The sequence below is a fragment of the Hemitrygon akajei genome, chromosome 5 (assembly GCF_048418815.1).
Source record: "Hemitrygon akajei chromosome 5, sHemAka1.3, whole genome shotgun sequence".
NCBI lineage: Eukaryota > Metazoa > Chordata > Chondrichthyes > Myliobatiformes > Dasyatidae > Hemitrygon > Hemitrygon akajei.
Genome location: NC_133128.1, coordinates 42,708,864 through 42,728,405, shown reverse-complemented (window position 1 = coordinate 42,728,405; position 19,542 = coordinate 42,708,864). Strand labels below are relative to the sequence as shown.

General features: G+C 38.7%; 2 protein-coding genes across 3 annotated transcripts in view; one reads left to right on the top strand and one right to left on the bottom strand.

Annotated features, from left to right (window-relative positions):
* Nucleotides 1–6,735: 6,735 nt before the first annotated feature.
* taf13 (TATA-box binding protein associated factor 13) lies at nt 6,736–14,098 on the top strand. Its single transcript, XM_073045356.1, has 4 exons — nt 6,736–6,893; nt 10,314–10,392; nt 11,230–11,327; nt 13,044–14,098. Exons 1-4 carry the CDS (start codon nt 6,840–6,842, stop codon nt 13,212–13,214), a joined length of 402 nt encoding a protein of 133 aa, XP_072901457.1. The 5' UTR covers nt 6,736–6,839; the 3' UTR covers nt 13,215–14,098.
* popdc2 (popeye domain cAMP effector 2) overlaps nt 14,090–19,542 on the bottom strand; it is a 22,230-nt gene continuing 16,777 nt past the window's right edge. For both annotated transcript variants that reach the window (XM_073045354.1, XM_073045355.1), the window contains exon 4: nt 14,090–14,721. Coding sequence is in view for 1 of the 2 variants with exons in the window: in XM_073045355.1 (XP_072901456.1) it covers nt 14,648–14,721 (74 nt within the window). In the remaining variant the exon portion in view is untranslated. The remainder of the gene's footprint in view (nt 14,722–19,542) is intronic.

Below are 19,542 nucleotides of genomic sequence, written 5' to 3'. Positions count from 1 at the left end.
TTACAAATCTGAACTCCAGTTTCCGCCAAAGCCTTGAGGTTGCAGTAGGTCACAAGGTTTCTGCAAGTGAAAGCACAGCATCAAGGCTAATTTTATTGCATTTAAAAATCAAATGCCTATGGACAAAAGTAATCCAATATGAAAACACAAAATGCCAGAGTACCTTTATGTCAGGTTGCATTCTGTGGGGACAGAAAAGAACTTAAAATTGAGGTTGATGGCACAGTTGTACTGTATAAGCCTGAATTTATATTCCTTATTGTTTTTGTTAGGCAAGTAGGTGTTTAACACAAATAGCCTATAATGAAATAATTTAGTTGTAGAAAACAATTATTTATCTCACCTACAACTTCCATTTCCTCATAATTAAAATGAGTCCATCCCTGACAGTACATAACGAAGTCACCAGGTCATAACTTGTATTACTGCTGTCAAAGAAAAACCTATCACCAAATCCTTGTTAACATCCGCCTACATCCCTACATCAAAACCTCTGCAGAAAACTAGTGTATTCCCACTGTGATATGCAGTAGGTTCCAGAATTTAGTCCCAGAAAAGATGAAGTAATGTTGATATATCTCCAAGTTAGCACGGTATGTGATTTGAAGCAATTTTTTTGCTTCAACGTTGCAGTTTCTACCCTTGTCTATCTCACTTGTAGGTCACACACTTGAAGGTGTGAAGTTATTGCAGTCTATGCTGCAGATGCCAGTTCACTGGTGAATGGGGCACCAATTAAAAGATATTCACATTAAATGGTATTATTGGACTTCGAGGCTTTCTTGGGGCTAAATTTAGCAAAGAAAAGGAAAAACTTCCACTACATTTTTAATTGTGACTTGTAGATGATATAAAGGTTTCATTAGTTAAGAGGTGTCCCAGCAGCCAGAGTATACAGTCTCTGACCTGTTCTTGTAGATATTGTTATATATTTCTAATTTATGAGACCAGAGTGCTGGTAATGAAGATTCAATGGATTGAATATCAAGGGGATATAATTAAGCATGTCCTTTTTAGAGGTCTTAGCTGGCATTCAATAGTTAGTTGCTAGGTGTCAGCTCAAACCTGAATGCTGGAATTGTTCTGACAATGGGCAAATGCCCTTCTGTTGTTGTAAAGAATTTATTAAGTTATTTGCAATTAAATGCCTTTGATATGGACCTTTTATGTTGTATTGATACACCATCCTTTAAAAGCTTTTAAAAATATTTCTTTCTTTATCCCGCCTGAGGAATGATATTCAAAACAATTCTAAATTATGATAACATGTGTGATGACTGCCATCAGAGAGAAGGCAAGAATTTGGGTGAGAATTTTGGACTGAAATTCACTGCATTCTACCTGACAGTGTAGCCTCCAGGCAAATCCTCATGAATTCTGCTAAATCTTAATAGAGTTCAGGAAGCAAAATAATTGTAGATATTTACCATCTTAATAAGATATCCTCTGCATGAGAGAAACCAAACACAGTTTTTGTGACCACCATGTAGAAAACTTCCATTCAGTCTGCAAAAGGAATCTGAGCTGCAGTCACATGTCACTTTGATTCTTCATTTCCACTTCCATTCCATCTTTGGCTTAACATAAGATCCAGAAACAGCATATCACCTTCTATCCAGGTCAGTTGCAGCAGTTAGAACTTAGTACTGAATTCAACAATTTCAGCCAACTCTCCTTTCCTGTTTCACAAATGGTCAATTCGGATTCAAAGTCATTCACTTGTGACATAACCTCAGCAAACATTGTCAAAGACTCCCATGTTGAAGGCCATGCTCTATTCTCCCTGCTCCCACCGGATAAGGAGGTATAGGAGCCTTAGATTCCACACCACAGGTTCAATCTCATTTATTACCCTGCAACCATCAGGCTCCTGAACAAGTGTGGATAACTTCACTCACTTCAATTCTGAATTGATTCTGCAAAACCATAGACTCACTTTCAAGAACTCTACAACTCATGTTCTCAGTTTTATTTATTTAACCTTTTTTGCGCATTTTGTCTCCTTTTGCACATTGGCTGTTTGTCAATGTTTGGGTGTAGTTTTTCACTGATTCTATTGTGCTCCTTTCTTCTGCTGTGAATGCCTGTAAGAAAATGAAACTCAAGGTAGTATTTGGTGACATACACAGCATGTACTTTGATAATACATTTACTTTGAACATTGTACAAGTGGTGTCCTATGCAAGTGATGCAAGCTCCATCATGTTATCTTGTTGTCTTTCTCTATTTGCCAGCATTGAAAGCCAAAGAATGATCAGGACAACCCTGGAGTCCACCATACCAGACATTTCCTTTCCATTTCTTGCCCATTCTGCAACTCACTTCTCTAATTCTGAAGAAATGTCACCAGACTGAAATGCTGGCTTCGTTTTTCTTTTCCCAGATATTGTGTAACTTGCTGAGTGACTTTGGCATGATCTGATTCTGTTTCAGCAGGCTATCTCATTAGCAAATCCCATGCTGCACTAACGGGCACAGAATGTTGTGTTAGATGTACCCTCAGATGTACTGATGCCCCAAGCAATGAAGGCATATCTCTAATCCAGGTTTTGTTTCAACAACACAGGCAATATTTGAGTCATGAATTTCCTTTATTGATGTATATTAAACAAGACAGTGATTACATTTAATGGATTGGGGTTCTGGGACTTGAAAAACATGACATATTTTGCAAAGCATATTAAGAAATTTGAACATTAATCCAATTATTAAAAGGTAACAACACACTACCTTTTTAAGATTTATAGAATGTGACAAATACATATTTCTAAATATACTACTAGATCCACCGATTTGAAATCCTTACAAGACATTGTAATCCAACAAAAAAAAAACCACAGACAACTCAATGGAGGTGCCAGGCAGAGACCAAACACATTCAGAATCAAAATCAGTATCAGAATCATTGTCCATTCAGAAATCTGATGGAGGGGGGGAAGATCTATTCCTGAAATGTTGAGTGTATGTCGTCAGGCTCTGGTCACTCCTTGACAGTAGCAATGAAAAAAGGGTATGTCATAAATGATGCGAGTTCTTAATGAAAGTGTCCTGGATGCTGGGAGGCTAGTGCCCATGATGGAGCTGGCTTAGTGTACAACTTTCTGCAGCTTTTTTATGACCCTCCATACCAGATAGTTAGAATGCTCTCCACGGTACATCTGTAGAAATTTCTGAGTGTCTTTGGTGACATACTAAATTTCCTCAAACTCTAAATGAAATAAAGCCACTGTAGTGCCTTCTTTATAATTGCATCAATATGCTGTGCCCAGGGTAGATCTTCAGTGATGTTGCCATCCAGGAACTGCTCACTATTTCCACTTCTGATTCTTCAATGAAAACTAATGTGTGCACCTTCGACTTCCCTCTTCCTGAAGTCCACAATCAATTCCTTGGTCTTATTGATGTTGAGTGCAAGGTTGGTGTTGCAACACCACTCAACCAGCTGGTCTACTATATCTTGCTCCTGTACGCCTCCTTGTGACCCTCTGAAATTCTACCAACAATAATTGTGCCATTGGCATTTGAGCTGTACCTAGGCACACAATCATGGGTGGGGAGAGAGTAGAGCAGTGGGCTAAGCACACATCTTTGAGGTGTGCCAGTGTTGATTGTCAGAGAGGAGGAGATGTTACGTCCGATCTGCACAGACTGTGGTTTCCCAGTGATGAAGTCAAGGATCCATTGAAGGGGGAGGTACAGGCAACCAGGTTATGGAGCTTGTTGATTAGAACTGAGGCATGATTGTGTTGAACACTGAGCTGTAGTCAAAAAACAGCAGCCTGATGTAGGTATTACTATTGTCCAGGTGATCCAAGGCGGAGTGGAGAACCAGTGAGATTGTATCCACTGTAGACCTATTGTGGCAACAGGCAAATTGCAGTGGATGGGTCCAGGACCTTGCTTAGGCAGAAGTTAATGCTTTTGGTTTTAACACTGACGTTAACATTCTGAATCGAATATTTCACTAAAACCAGTGTTCTGGTCTGAAGATACAAATTGCAGTAAGGTTACTGAGATATGTAAATTCAAATGAAAAATATTTTACGAAGTTAATCTTAGGAATGGTAATGGATGAAACCGTTTGAAAGTTGTGAAGACCTATCAAGTTCACTTATAACTAACGTGGAAAGAAATGTGCAGACCTTACACATTGTGATACTCCAATCACCTCTGTTGTCGGTGTAACAACCTATAAGACATTAAATAGGCCACAGGTGGAGTAGTGGGTGCAGGTCTGGTTACTCCACCACAGGAATTGAAAACATAAGACATAGAAGCTGCAGTAGGCAATATGACTCCATAGTTATGATCAACAAGGAAGGGGATGGAGAAAAGAGCATGAGAATCATATAACCATAAAACAATTACAGCACGGAAACAGGCCATCTCGGCCCTTCTAGTCCGTGCCGAACGCTTACTCTCACAAATGTCATAATAAATGTCAGAGTATTTTGTTAGTGCCAAGAGATCCATTTGTGATCCCACCTAAAATTAAGAAAAACTTCAGTTAAATTTGTTAAACTATTTAAGAACCAGCAGTTGAGATGATAAATGTGAGAAAATCTGCAGACGCTGGAAATCCGAGCAGCACACACAAAGTGCAGGAGGAACTCAGCAGGACAGGCAGCATCTATGGAAAAGAGTAATAGTCAACGTTTCAGGCAGAGACCCTTCATCAGGATTGGTAAAAAAAAAACAGAAATATCAGAGTAAGAAGGTGGGGGGAGGGGAGGAAGAGATATGAGGAGGTAGGTGATAGGTAAAACCAAGAGGGCAGGGACCGATGAAGTAAGGAGTTGAGAAGTTGGTGAAAAGAGATAAAGGACTGGAGAAGTGAGAATCTGCTAGGAGAGGGCAGAAGACAATGGAAGAAGGGGAAGAGATGGGCAAGTAAGGAGATAGGGTGAGAGGGAAATGGGAATGTGGAATAGTGAAGGGGGGCAATTACGAGATGTTCATGCCATCAGGTTGGAGTCTACCGAGATGAAATGTAAGGTGTTGCTCCTCCAACCTGAGAGTGGCCTCATTACAACAGTAGAGGAGGCCATGGACTGACATGTGGAAATGGGAATGGGAAGTGGAATTGAAATGGGTGGCCACTGGGAGATCCCGCTTCTCCTAGCGGACGGAGCGTAGAGGTTCAGCGAAGTGGTCTCCCAATCTGCATCGGATCTCAGCGACGTACAGGAGGCCAGACCGGGAGAACAGGCTCGCAGGCGACGTGTCGCCTCAGCGGGAAGGACTGTCTGGGGCCCTGAATTGTGGTGAGGGACCGGTATAGCACGTGTTCCGCTTACAAGGATAAGAGCCTGAAGGGCTATCAGTGGGGAGGGACGAATGGACTCGGGCGTCAAGTCGGGAGCGATATCCTGCTGAAAGCAGGAGGTGGGAGAGCGAAAGACGTGCTTGGATAATACAAATAATAGCAGGCGCGAGCACAATAAACCGTACAAACGAACCACATCACTCTCTCACCTAGATGGGGTCAGTTGTGCTGTGAGGATTACATTCCTTGACTTCTCTAGTGCCTTTAACACCATCCAGCCCAAGATCTTAAGGCACAAACTAACGGAGATGGGAGTAGACTCTCACATGGTGGATTGGATAGTGGACTACTTGACAGATAGACCTCAGTATGTGCGGTTGGGAGACTGTAGGTCTGACACGGTGGTCAGCAGCACAGGAGCGCCGCAGGGAACCGTACTCTCTCCGGTCCTGTTCACCCTGTACACATCAGACTTCCAATATAACTCGGAGTCCTGCCATGTGCAGAAGTTCGCTGATGACACGGCCATAGTGGGGTGTGTCAGGAATGGACAGGAGGAGGAGTATAGGAAACTGATACAGGGCTTTGTGATATGGTGCAACTCAAACTACCTGCGTCTCAATATCACCAAGACCAAGGAGATGGTGGTGGACTTTAGGAGATCTAGGCCTCATATGGAGCCAGTGATCATTAATGGAGAATGTGTGGAGCAGGTTAAGACCTACAAGTATCTGGGAGTACAGTTAGACGAGAAGCTAGACTGGACTGCCAACACAGATGCCTTGTGCAGAAAGGCACAGAGTCGACTGTACTTCCTTAGAAGGTTGGCGTCATTCAATGTCTGTAGTGAGATGCTGAAGATGTTCTATAGGTCAGTTGTGGAGAGCGCCCTCTTCTTTGTGGTGGCGTGTTGGGGAGGAAGCATTAAGAAGAGGGACGCCTCACGTCTTAATAAGCTGGTAAGGAAGGCGGGCTCTGTCGTGGGCAAAGTACTGGAGAGTTTAACATCGGTAGCTGAGCGAAGGGCACTGAGTAGGCTACGGTCAATTATGGAAAACTCTGAACATCCTCTACATAGCACCATCCAGAGACAGAGAAGCAGTTTCAGCGACAGGTTACTATCGATGCAATGCTCCTCAGACAGGATGAAGAGGTCAATACTCCCCAATGCCATTAGGCTTTACAATTCAACCGCCAGGACTTAAGAACTTTTTAAAAGCTATTATTAATGCTTTTTGAGATAGTGATTTAGATGCATATCATATTTTTTTACTGAGTTAAGTATTGTATGTAATTAGTTTTGCTACAACAAGTGTATGGGACATTGGAAAAAAAGTTGAATTTCCCCATGGGGATGAATAAAGTATCTATCTATCTATCTATCTACATTTTTCATAGTTGCCGCCGACACTCTCTGCAATACGAAAACCGTGATTGGATATAACAGCGCGTCACTCACCCGCCCCTTTTACGTCAGCGGGCTGGGCCCCTCTCACGTGACCCGGCTCCGCGGCCGCCCGGAAGATCGGACCGCGCGCTCGGGCTGACACGGGCGGCCGTGACGTCATTCTAGATGGACAGAGACCCGTCACCGAGGAAAATGGCTGATGAGGACGATGAGCCGGCGGTGAGTTTGGATCCCTGAGGTACCAGAGCGTTGGCTGTATTGACGGATCTGGCTGTGTAGTGCAAGCGTTGCCGTCTGGCAGTGGCGCTTAGGGAAAAACGCGTTTAAGACGGTGAAATAAAATCAGATACTCTGGTAACACTTAATCCAGTCGGGCAGCATCTGTAGAAACAGAATATTTTAACGTTTAGCATCCAGGATGCCCTCCTCAGAGTGAAGAATTCCTTCCATATATTCTCTTTCCATGTATTCTGTCTGTCCTGTTTTATTGTTTCCCACTGTTTCTGTTGCTATTTTTGAGATTTTCTAGCGTTGGCATTTTTTTATTTGCACATAAATGGTGAAATTTGGCTGCTAGATCAGAAGACTAAACAAAACCCTTCGGTAAAACAGCAGTAAAGTAAGAAATAAAACTAAGCTGTGTTTTACTGTGTTTCTGTTCTCTGTAAAGTTTGTTCTTTGGTAGAGGCTGTGGATTTTGGAGATATTATTGGAGTACCTCAAGAATTAACTATTATGGATTTTATGGATACACACTGTATACAGTATTGGTGTTGCAGAGAATGAATGTTTATGCAATTGGTTCAGAATTTGATGTATTATCACTTGGTGTGATGAGGTATCAGTCAAGTAGGCTGGGTTTTTTTTTTGTTGGATTTTGCGGTGCTTCCTGAGAGCTGTTGTAGCTGCAGTTACACAAGAAAGTAGGAGTAAGAGCAGACCTCCTATCCCTCATGCCTATCCTGCCATTCAATTTGATTGTATGCCAGTTCCCCATGATCTTACAAAGACTTATAAGACATAGGAGTAAAATTAAGCCATTTGTCCAATTGAGTTTGCTCTACCATTCAAACATGTCTGTTTTTTTTCTCCTTCTCAACCGTTTTCTCCTGTGTTCTTCCCATAACCTTTGAAGCCTTTACTATTCAAGAAGATATCAACCTCTGTTTTAAATATACCTAATGACTTTGCCACAAACAGCTGTGGAGGTCATGAATTCCACAGATTCTCCACCCTCTGGCTAAGGAAATTTTTCTTTATCTCTGTTCTAAATGGACAGTCTTCTATTCTGAGGCTGTACCTTCTGGTCCAAGACACCCATACTATTAGAAACAACTTCTCCACTCTATCTAGGTTTTTCAATATTTGGTAGGTTTAAATGAGATTCTTCCCCCCCGCCCCCCCCAATTCTATTAAACTTCAGTGAGTATAGGCCCACAGCCTTCAAAAACTCCTCGTAGATTAACTCTTTCATTCATGGGATCATTCTCCTAAAATTCCTCTGGACATGTCAGACATTCCTCTGCCAATGTCACAGTGGCAATGTGGTCCTGGAGCCATGTTTCTGCAAGAACAAACATGCAGCAAGCAGTTCCTCACCTTGCACTGGCTAGCTTACCTTCATATATCATCTTTTCCTTCCTTGTGGCTTTTTAGTTGCCTTCTGTTGGTTTTTAAAACCTTCCTACTAATTTTTGCTATACTGTACATCTTCTCTTTTGCTTTTATGCTGTCTTTGATTTCCCTTGTCAGCCATGGTTGTCTTGTCCTCCCTTTAGAATATTAATGCATCTTTGGGATGTATCTGTCCTGAGCCTTCTGAATTGTTCCCAGAATCTACAGCCATTGCTGTTATCCAGTCATTCCTGCTAGTGTCCCCTTCCAATCAACTTTGTCCAACACCTCTCGAATGCTTCTTTAATTACCTTTACTTATCTGTAATACCAATACATCTGATTTTAGCTTCTGCATTTCAATCTGGAGGATAAATGCTATTATATTATGATCACGGTCTCCTAAGAGTTCCACTACCTTAAGCTTCCTAATCAAATGTAGTTCATTATACAACCCCCAATCCAGAATTGCTTTTTCCCTATTCAGCTCGACCACAAGCTGCTCTAAAAAGCCATTTTGTAGGCATACTATAAACTCTTTCTCTTGGGGTCTAGCACCAACCTGATTTTTCCAATCTGCCTGCATATTGAAATCCCCTTTTCACATGCCTGTTCTATTCTGCATTGTAATTTGTACCCCACTTCTGGCTACTGTTTGGAGATCTGTAACTACCATCAGAGTCTTCCAGTTTTACCTCGCAGTTTCTTAACTCTACCCAGAAGGATTCTGCATCTTCTGCTCTGTCTTTATTTCATTTTTTATTAGAAAACACTTCATCTCGTCTGCCCTCCTGATTGTCCGTTTGATATGACGTGTGTCCTTGGATGTTAAGCATCCAGCTTTGATTGCCTTTCCACCACGAGCTCAGTGATATGTGCTGATTTTTAACTGCTTAAATATATCTAATGATCTAGCTCCTATCATACTCTGGGGCAGAGAATTCCAGAGATTCAATACCCTCTGAGAGAAAAAGTTTCTACACATCACACTTTTAAATGATCAACCATTTATCTTGTGATCTTATCCCTTGCATGGGATTCTTACTACTGCAAACATCTCAATATCTGCCCTTATGAGACTCTTTTGGTTCTGGTTCATCTGAATTTTAAGGAATGCAGACCCAAGTGTCTAGTCTCTTGATAGGATGACCCTTTCTTCCCACAAGTTAAACTAATGAATCTGCTTTCAGCTGCCTACTATATCCTTTTTATGTAACGGGATCAAAATTGTGCACAATGGTCCAGCTATAGCCTTATCAACACACTGTTCAGTTGTTACAAAACCTACCTATTTTTAAACCCCAATAAAATTCCATTTGTCGTCTTAAAAACTTTTTGGACCTGCCTGCTAACTTTTTGGTGGGTGTACACTAGAACATAGAGTTCCCTCTGTACTTTATTTACAATCTCTCCATTTAGATAAACTGCCTTTTGATTCCTCTTACTAAACTGCTGACATTGCTCTTTCCACAGTAAAACTCACGCTGAGTCTTGGTCGAATACTTAGGCACTAGGCCTTGACAACTTCTTGTATGGCTTGGCATCATCTTATCTTTGGTAAGATTCTTGCAAGTAGAGGTAGTTAGTAACACAACACCGCCAGTCGGTGGTGAAGTGGCATCAGCACTGAATTTCAAGGCCGATGATCCTGAGTTGAAACCCAGCCATGTCCCAACCTGAGCAGCAACAATATCTGCACAGAAGAAAGGCCTGGCAATCTATTTGCGTATCTTGCCATGAAAACCCTATGGTCTATGAGGTCATGAACAGTTGGACTCAACTAGCGACTGAAGAACAACAGTAACATGAGATTTGGTAGAGGCTGGAAATCCAGAACAACACACATAATGCTGGTGGAACTTAGCAAGTCAGTCAGCATCTATGGAGAGGAATAAAAATTAAAAGAGGAATAAATAGATGCTCTCTGATGTGTTGAGTTCCTCCAGCATTTTGTGTGTTTTCTCAAGATTTCCAGCATCTGCAAACTCTGTTATGTGTAATCTTTGTGATTCTTTTGTATTTATAGTTTGACGAAGATGTGGAGGAGAGTGGAAGTGGTGCTGAAGGTGGACAAGGCAGAAGAAAAAGATTATTTTCAAAGGAATGTAAGTCAATTCTGCTAAACTATTGGAAATCAATAATCCGTGACTAAATGAATGATGTGTAAAATTAAACAAGTTCCTGTAGACCATAGAAGTTTAATTTAACCATAATCCATTTGCACTGATGAATCACCAATTAATTCATCAAAGTTATGTTTTTATTGATCATTCGATACGATATTAAGAGTTGGATTTTGAAATTGTTTTCCTAAGGAAATGCAATAACATTTATGCAAAATCTTCACAAAGCTTTCTTAGAGTTTTATATTTTTTATTGTAAACTGCTACTGTAACAGCTGCTAGAAGATTAAGAAACAGTCTTAACAGAAATTTTTGTAGACATTTTTCCTTTATTAAAGTAATACAGTATTAATTTGATATGTAATTTGTATTCCTTTTTAAAGGTCATAAGCACATACATTTTGCCTTTAATTTGCTGTGAAGAAGCAGAAATGAAAGTTGTTGATCTGACCACAATGATGTCAAAACTAAAAGAACTTCGCAATCATATTAGTCATGTTAGTGTATCAAGTACTCTGAATACATTAAGAATAGAAATTAAATGTTTCTTCCTCGTGGACACTGAGTTCCATCTGAGAACCATGTCCGTGGCTGGAGTCACTCAACACATCCTCCCCCTCTTTCCAATCATTTCATATCCTGTCACCTTCAATGGATTAATCTATTTAATATAGATTAATTACCTTAATGTAACTTTAATGTTGGTTATTACTAAGCAAAATTCCAAGTGAAAGTTGCATCTAGGCATTTGCAGCAGACATTGAACATTTACTAGGTTATAATAGTTGATATTTTGAAGTTTATGTTCCTTCCAAACAGTGAGATGCATGATGTATGGCTTTGGAGATGACCAGAATCCTTATACTGAATCAGTGGACATCCTGGAAGATCTTGTCATAGAATTTATCACTGAAATGGTGAGTTAGCTACACAAATTGTTGTCTGAATATAAGTTCAATTATTCACAATGACATATAGCGTTTAAATTTGGGAGAACATGCTGCTGAAAACAGACTTGTTCAATTCAAATAAAGTTGTGAAAATTCTTCACTCAATAGTGAATCAAAATTTGCCTATGGAATTCAAAGACACCAAAACATAAAATTTTAACAGATCAGCCTCGAATGATTTGCAACTTTGTGGGAACACCATCTGATTAGTCTCAAGGCTACCTCCCTATTTAAAATTAGTACTTGTATTGTCTCCTACATCCTTTCATGCGGTGCATGATGCCAGATCATGATAATTTATTACATAAAAGAAATTTTACTTGCTTTATAGTTCTTTTGACAATCATTTTAAATCTGGCTGTCCAGCGTGAATTTCTATATTTATTCTATTTCATTTGCTTTCTCAATGTCCAGACTAGATTATGCTTTCATCACTTTTCTCATTTGCAAGTATGGTTTTCATAATGAGTTGTATTGGTTACGGGTTTTCCTTTCTGTTTCTTGATATCTGCTTCCTGTCAACTGAAGCTTCCAAGCCACATTAGAAGGTTGTATATTGACTAATGACTTTTTTGAGAGAAGGATCACCAAGGTCTGTTAGGTGTTAAGGTAATTCCTGACTAACATTATTAATGTTGAAATAAAGGTTGCTTCCAATGGGAAACTTGGAACATACCTAATTTGTTGCTAAATGGCTGGGGGTGGGGTGGATTTGCAGCATGCGAGAGCTCTGTTGCATGACAATCTTTTGGGGTCATTTACTGCATCCAGTGCTCCTGGTGTGGCCTCTTATACATTGGTGAGACCACTTCGCTGAACATCTATGCTCTGTCTGCCAAAATAAGTGTCATCTTCCAGAAGCCACTCATTTTAATTGCACGTCCCATTCCCATTCCCATATGTCCATCCTTGGCCTCCTCCACTGTCATGATGAGGCCACACTTAGGTTGGAGGAACAACACCTTATCTTCTGTTTGGGTAGCCTCCAGTCTGATGGCATGAACATCGATTTCTCAAACTTCTGGTAATGCCACCCAAACCCCTCTCCCCCCAACCTCCATTTCCCATCACCTTTTCCCTCTCTCACCTCATCTCACCAATCAAGTTCCCAGCTGTTTACTTCATCCCTCCCCCTCCAGGTTTCACCTATCACCTGGTGGTTCTCCCTCCCCTCACCTTTTAAATCTACTCCTCAGCTTTTTTTCTCCAGCCCTGCTGATGGATTTCGGCCCGAAATGTCGACTGTACTGTCTTCCATTGATGCTGAGTTCCTCCAGCATTTTATGTGTGTTGATGGACAATCAGCCTGATTTACTTGCCTCTCCTGAAGGAGTGGGATTGACACTGGGTTCTGTAACTTAATTAGTCAGATGTAACTCATCAAGTGTCCATACTCCATGTTGATGAACAAAAACTCCAACAATATAGAATCATATTAAACTCTGAGGGAATAGAATTTTTTTTCAACATTTCTGGATATGCTGTGCCAATTTGTTCAAAGCAATTTATACAGTTTATTTATGACAAACTTCATTTTAAGTATATCAGATTTCTATTATTGCCTTCGTGAATCTTGGGTTATTTCAAGTCTTAGGGCTATATCATCATCTGTTGCAAATATCTTTCTGAATAATTCTTGATTTTTAAACTGAAATTGAAATTGTAATTTTGTTTACTGCTTAGACACACAAGGCCATGTCAATAGGACGTCAGGGGCGAGTCCAAGTAGAAGATATTGTCTTTCTCATTCGTAAAGATCCCAGGAAGTTTGCAAGAGTCAAAGACTTGCTGACAATGAATGAAGAATTGAAACGTGCTAGGAAAGCTTTTGATGAAGCTAATTATGGCTCTTAGTTTCAGAAGGTTACATGTCATGGAGTAAATGGTAACTTAGAAATACTTGCCTTTAAAACATTTACTTAAAGCACGAAGTTCCACTCTGGGTCCCATTGCAATTAGCATATGGTGGGATAAGATGTAATGATAATTTGTTCAGATGGAGCAGTAAAGTTCATTTTGGCTGTGTCCAGCAGAGAGAGATGCAGATTTGTTTCCTTTTGTCATCACAATGTAAACATAGTTATTGGCTGAGGAGCTGAATGGAGCAATCCTTGTAGCCTGTCTTTAAAAAATTTATGCATATATCAGGAAAAATAGATAGCACAGTAACTGTAAATTGTCCTGTTTGCTGTAGTAACTTACTGAAATTTGATGCTAATGAAAAACAGATAGTGAAGTGGAATTGGAGGGCAGGAAGTAATTGAATCAGTAATATACTCTACCCATTTTAAAGTCGTAAATAATATCCATAGTAACTTATAAAAGGAATATATTATGTATGTATTTTGTAAAAGAAAGTGACAACAATACTTGCAGTCATTACGCCCTGCTGTAACTGATTTCAGGGATAAGGTTGCAAAGGTAGTTTAACTATTTTATGTATAACATTTCCATTATGTTGATATTTCAATGCATAATGTTGACAGAAAGTATGCATCAGCAGTATTTGTATAAAAGCATAAATTAAAATATCACAAGGCACTTTATTGGAGCATTACATCAAATTATGAGAACTGCCTTGATTATATTTTAGCAGCTACATAATTTGGCTCTAGGTATTGGAATGAAAATACTTTGTTCAAATTTGGGAGCCTCTCTAAATCATTCATATAGTTATATTATTACTGTTTGTATTTCCATGAATAATATTGAAATAAAAACATACAAAATACTGTGCATATTATAGTTTATTACAATTGTGTGACCTATAATTTTCCACTAACTTCCTAAAATGTACAATGTCATTCAGAATTTTACACTTGTTAAGGTCTCATTTCAAAACTTGAATATCTTCATTTTGGCACCATCATAATCGTGGCAGATCGTGCAAGAGGTTTCCATTTTGTTTGATGGCAAAATTAATATTGCCTAAGACTCCTACCCAGTATTTCAGTGGAATATATGAAAATGTGCCTTTTTAAAGTACCATGCTATTTTCCTCATAGCAGATTTTTAATTAACAGATACAATAAAATTTAATTCAGTTTTATCATCATTATTCCATTAATCCTCGAGAACAGAATCTCACTGAACTGCTGCAGATGATGAATTAGATGCGTTGCTGAAATAGTACTATCTGATTGCTTATTTAGAATATCAGTGAAGCCACGTTAAAATAAATATTGAGATGCATGACTATAAATTACATTTTTTAGTCTTTTTGTTGTTCATCGAGTAATAATTTTTTAATGATTCCCATGCCATGTTCATTGTCTTATCGGTAGTGTTCAGAGCTCTGGGGTCTGAGTAGGAGCCAGTGGAGCATATTTCTTATGAATACTACTCCCAGAATTGTTCGTACCTGCAGAGGAAAACACAGCAAATATAAGATGAGAATAAGATGTTTTCCTAACAAAAATAAGTACATTTTCAAAGTCCTTGCATTTAATGTAATTTAACATTGAATATTTTTCTCGAAGTTGCCTTTGAAATAGTTTATGGGGAATTTGTAATCATATGACAATTAGAAAGTCCATTATGCACCTCCAGATTAATACTTACGTGTGTTCAATTGGATTGAGTTTATACAGCAATGACAGTACTTTCCACAGATTATCATTGATACTAGGTGCCTGATAAAGTTTATTATTAATGTTAGAAACAATGCTATCCTTTTACAGATATTTCTAATTAATTCTTATAATAGGAAACTCGCATCTCTAAGTGGAAGAAGCTGCTGTAGCATTATTGACATTCCATTTGTGATATACATAAAGCATATCGAAGCCAAACAGGAATGTAGGACAAAAAGTAATCATAAAGATATAAAAACACTTCCTATCAAAAATATAGTTGCATTTAGCACAAGAATATTAGACTAATCTTAGATTAGTTAGTGAGTGCTTCCAAAATATGATTTGACGGCTACTTTTATTTCACAGTGGGAGATCATATTAAAGTTTACTCGATGCATTTATTGTGAGAACAAAGTCAGTCATCCAGGTTTTTATACAACATTGTCCATTACATGATGTTGTTCTCAATATGAAATAGTTAAGATTGGAAAACTTTGTTTTATGACATGAAAACAGCTAAATTAAACCCACTATTATCTTCCCCCACCTTTTCAGCCTACATCTTCCTCTCCACCACTTGCCCCAACTCCAAGATTTAATACAAACTTAATCAGGGTACTTTCTACCTTTAGTGCTTCATCTGTTTGCTACATTTTAGGAACGTCTGAAAAAAGCAGATGTCACGCATGGAAAGCAAACACAAGTTAACTGAAACTTTTAGGATACTTACTTCCTGGTTTACATATCAGTTCACAACATCCCCACATCCCTTTCATTTCAATGGATTGATACAATTTAGGCCAATTGGTGCATAATAGAAAAACTGGGCCAGAAAATCTAAATAAAAATTTGATACTTTGATGTGATATCAGGAAAGAGCCAAAGTGAATAGCTTTGTTATCCATGAACACCTGAGGAAAAATATACAGTATTGCAATAGATTAACCATGTAGACCTTGCTATGAACACTAATAGAATAGAATTGGGCAATCAGATAAATAGAATTTACATATCCAATTTCTGGATTACTTAACTAACAAATTATGAATTTCTTATGTGTAATTAATGGTGTGCCAAAGAAGAACTATGTAGACTCTACTAAGAAAATTAACAAACCAGAAATATTTAACTGCCTGATTAATATCCTTCAAGTAGAATTTATCTAATTTCTGAAACATGTAAAAAAAAATCTGGAATTCCCACATTATGAAAGACTGAAAATAGGGTCAGTTATCAAAGAAACAAAGTTGAATCACTCTTTATCGTTAATGTGATATCACTATATGTAGATAAAAGTTACTGAAAGGACTAACCATTAACAAATATGGTAAAATGACAAATAAAATGAATTACAGAGCCAGGGGTTAGCCATTTACTACTTTGAGCCTGCTCATCCATTTATCATGTGATGGGTCAACCTTTGCCTCAGTATCACTTTTTTGTACTTAGTATCCATTGATTCCTTTAATATCTTAAAAATAAATCTGCAACTATGGCTTCACAAGCCTTCCGGTTAGGCCATTATATTATCTTCTTGATAAAGAAATTTCTTCTGACCTATCCAAAATGGCTGAATCCTTAGTTTAATTCTATGTCTCCTGGCTACTGACATCCAAGCCAAGTAAAATTGCAAAGCTGCACCTACCCTGTCAAGCTCCTCACCAATTTTGTATGTATCAATGAGATCACCTCTCATCCTTTTAAATTCAAAAGAGTAAAGGCCTAATGCCATATCACAAACCCACCAACCCAGGATGTAAGTATCCATCAAAGAGGTCAAACATGACAAAGTAAGGAGTGACTCAATTCTACCATAGAAATAAATTAACACCAAGAGGTTGTCATTAAATTCACACAAGTTCAGCATTCATGTGCCAGTCACATTTGAATAATTTCAGATCCTTATGTAAATAAAATGGAAAAGTCACCTTGTGCAGTATGGGGTGTTCATCTGCATTTGTCTTGGGTCAAAATATATCAGAATATGTAATTTACATTGCATTGATCTATAATGCTGTACATTAATGAAATTTAGTTTTCCACAAAGAAGGTTTGCAATTCCACATTATCACGTCTTCAAACATCTATAAAGACCTTCACATAAAAAATAATATTGTCCAATTACAGCTAAAAGCAGTATAACTATTTATACTCTAAAGCTATGTCTAGAAAATGTAAAATCAGTAAGTGTTTTCTTTCTATAGTAAGTTTACATTCAGATGAAACTGAGAAGCATCTCCATAGGCAATGATGACACACAAATGTTAGGGTGTTTCATCCATTGTTTAATTACTTTCAATATTGGGCAGTTTGTGTGTTTTAGTGTCTTTAAAGTCACCTTTCTTGACAATGAAAAATGCAGATAAAATTCTAATAAAGGTGAAATAATGTGTATTTACATCCTGTTTTATCTTAAAACCATTTTGTAACTGAACACTTCGGGTATCATCATTGGCTTGAAGGCAAAATTATGAATTTCCTTATAATCCAGGTAAACATTAATAATATAGAATTGATTGAAAGCAACTCAAAGATGCAAATTCGTGATTTAATGTTGTGAGTGCTGTTTGTAAGCCTTCCCACTAATCTCAATCCCTGCCTCTCAAGAAAGACGGAGTGGGGAAGAGACTTAATTTTTCTGTTCATTCAGACTTTAGCGCACTATCATATATGTCGAAACATTTTCTTGGAACCTGACTACATCAAACAAACATTCCACGTAAGCAGAGCATGTCACAAATCAAACCACAAAAAATAATCACTTTTCTAAACTTGGCATTTTGTCTGTTGTACCTGTGCCAACAGATTTGAAATCTAGTCTTCATTCTAATGTGCAATGTTCCACTCTAGTCACCCATAAAACACACCACCACAATATTGTCATATTGTTTTATACTTCGCTGCAAAATTTCTTCAGTTTACATAAGAAACAATATGATTTGGGGCAGGAATTAAATATTTATTTATTTATTGAGATACAGCGCTGTGTAAGCCCTTTGAGCCATACCACCCAACCATCCCCCTATTTAATCCCAGCCTAATCACAGGACAATTTACAATGACCAATTAACCTACCAACCGGCAGGTCTTTGGACTGTGGGAGGAAACTAGAGTACCCATAGGAAACCCACATGGTCGCTGGAAAATGTACAAACTCCTTACAGGCAGCGGGTATTGAACCCCGGTCACCTGCACTGTGCTACGGTGCAGCTCCATTTTCCATCAGAATGATTACAGGAGAATTCTGGACACAATTATTGTGCATCAAAAATGAAGGAACTTGAAAATCTGTGGCAATGTTGATTCCTTGAAGGAATTTTTCAAAACCAAGGAGTTTTTTTTTGGCAATACATAACAATTCAAGGTATCATTGAAGATGAAACATTACCCTTTTCAATATTACTGCCATCTTTTAACTTACTGTTGAGATGAGAGCATTTGTTATGAAGATGCATACATGGTCAATTCCTAAATAACGGGACATTATGGTACCACTGTCCTTTGATGGTGATGCTTCCATGATCATGTTTGAGTAAGTATCATGAAATTCCTATATGATGAAAGAATAATGATAACTGTTTTTTCCCCACTTTTAGAAACATAGAAAACCTACAGCACAATACAGGCCCTTTGACCCACAATGCTGTGCCGCACATGTACTTAGAAATTACCTAAGGTTACCCATAGCCTTCACCACTATCACTGGCAGCCCATTCCACACACTCACCACTCTCTGAGTAAAAACTTACCCCAGACATCTCCTCTATACCTACTTCCAAGCACCTGAAAACTGTGCCCTCTTGTGTTAGCCATTTTCCAATTTGATAGAGGCTGTAGGAATATGCTCTAGATAGATAGATACTTTATTCATCCCCATGGGGAAATTCAACTTTTTTCCAATGTCCCATACACTTGTTGTAGCAAAACTAATTACATACAATACTTAACTCAGTAAAAAATATGATATGCATCTAAATCACTATCTCAAAAAGCATTAATAATAGCTTTTAAAAAGTTCTTAAGTCCTGGCGGTTGAATTGTAAAGCCTAATGGCATTGGGGAGTATTGACCTCTTCATCCTGTCTGAGGAGCATTGCATCGATAGTAACCTGTCGCTGAAACTGCTTCTCTGTCTCTGGATGGTGCTATGTAGAGGATGTTCAGAGTTTTCCATAATTGACCGTAGCCTACTCAGCGCCCTTCGCTCAGCTACCGATGTTAAACTCTCCAGTACTTTGCCCACGACAGAGCCCGCCTTCCTTATCAGCTTATTAAGACGTGAGGCGTCCCTCTTCTTAATGCTTCCTCCCCAACACGCCACCACAAAGAAGAGGGCGCTCTCCACAACTGACCTATAGAACATCTTCAGCATCTCACTACAGACATTGAATGACGCCAACCTTCTAAGGAAGTACAGTCGACTCTGTGCCTTTCTGCACAAGGCATCTGTGTTGGCAGTCCAGTCTAGCTTCTCGTCTAACTGTACTCCCAGATACTTGTAGGTCTTAACCTGCTCCACACATTCTCCATTAATGATCACTGGCTCTATCACACTAGTCTATAGTGTGGACATAACTCTACACCAGGTCTCCTAGAATTTTTCTTCT

What these genes read in the sequence shown, in the direction of transcription:
- taf13 (XM_073045356.1), top strand. Translation starts at nt 6,840, where the DNA reads ATGGACAGAGACCCGTCACCGAGGAAAATGGCTGATGAGGACGATGAG. An exon ending in AAGATTATTTTCAAAGGAAT is followed by an intron (nt 10,393 to 11,229) that starts GTAAGTCAATTC and finishes CCTTCCAAACAG; the next exon opens with TGAGATGCATGATGTATGGC. An exon ending in TAGAATTTATCACTGAAATG is followed by an intron (nt 11,328 to 13,043) that starts GTGAGTTAGCTA and finishes TTTACTGCTTAG; the next exon opens with ACACACAAGGCCATGTCAAT.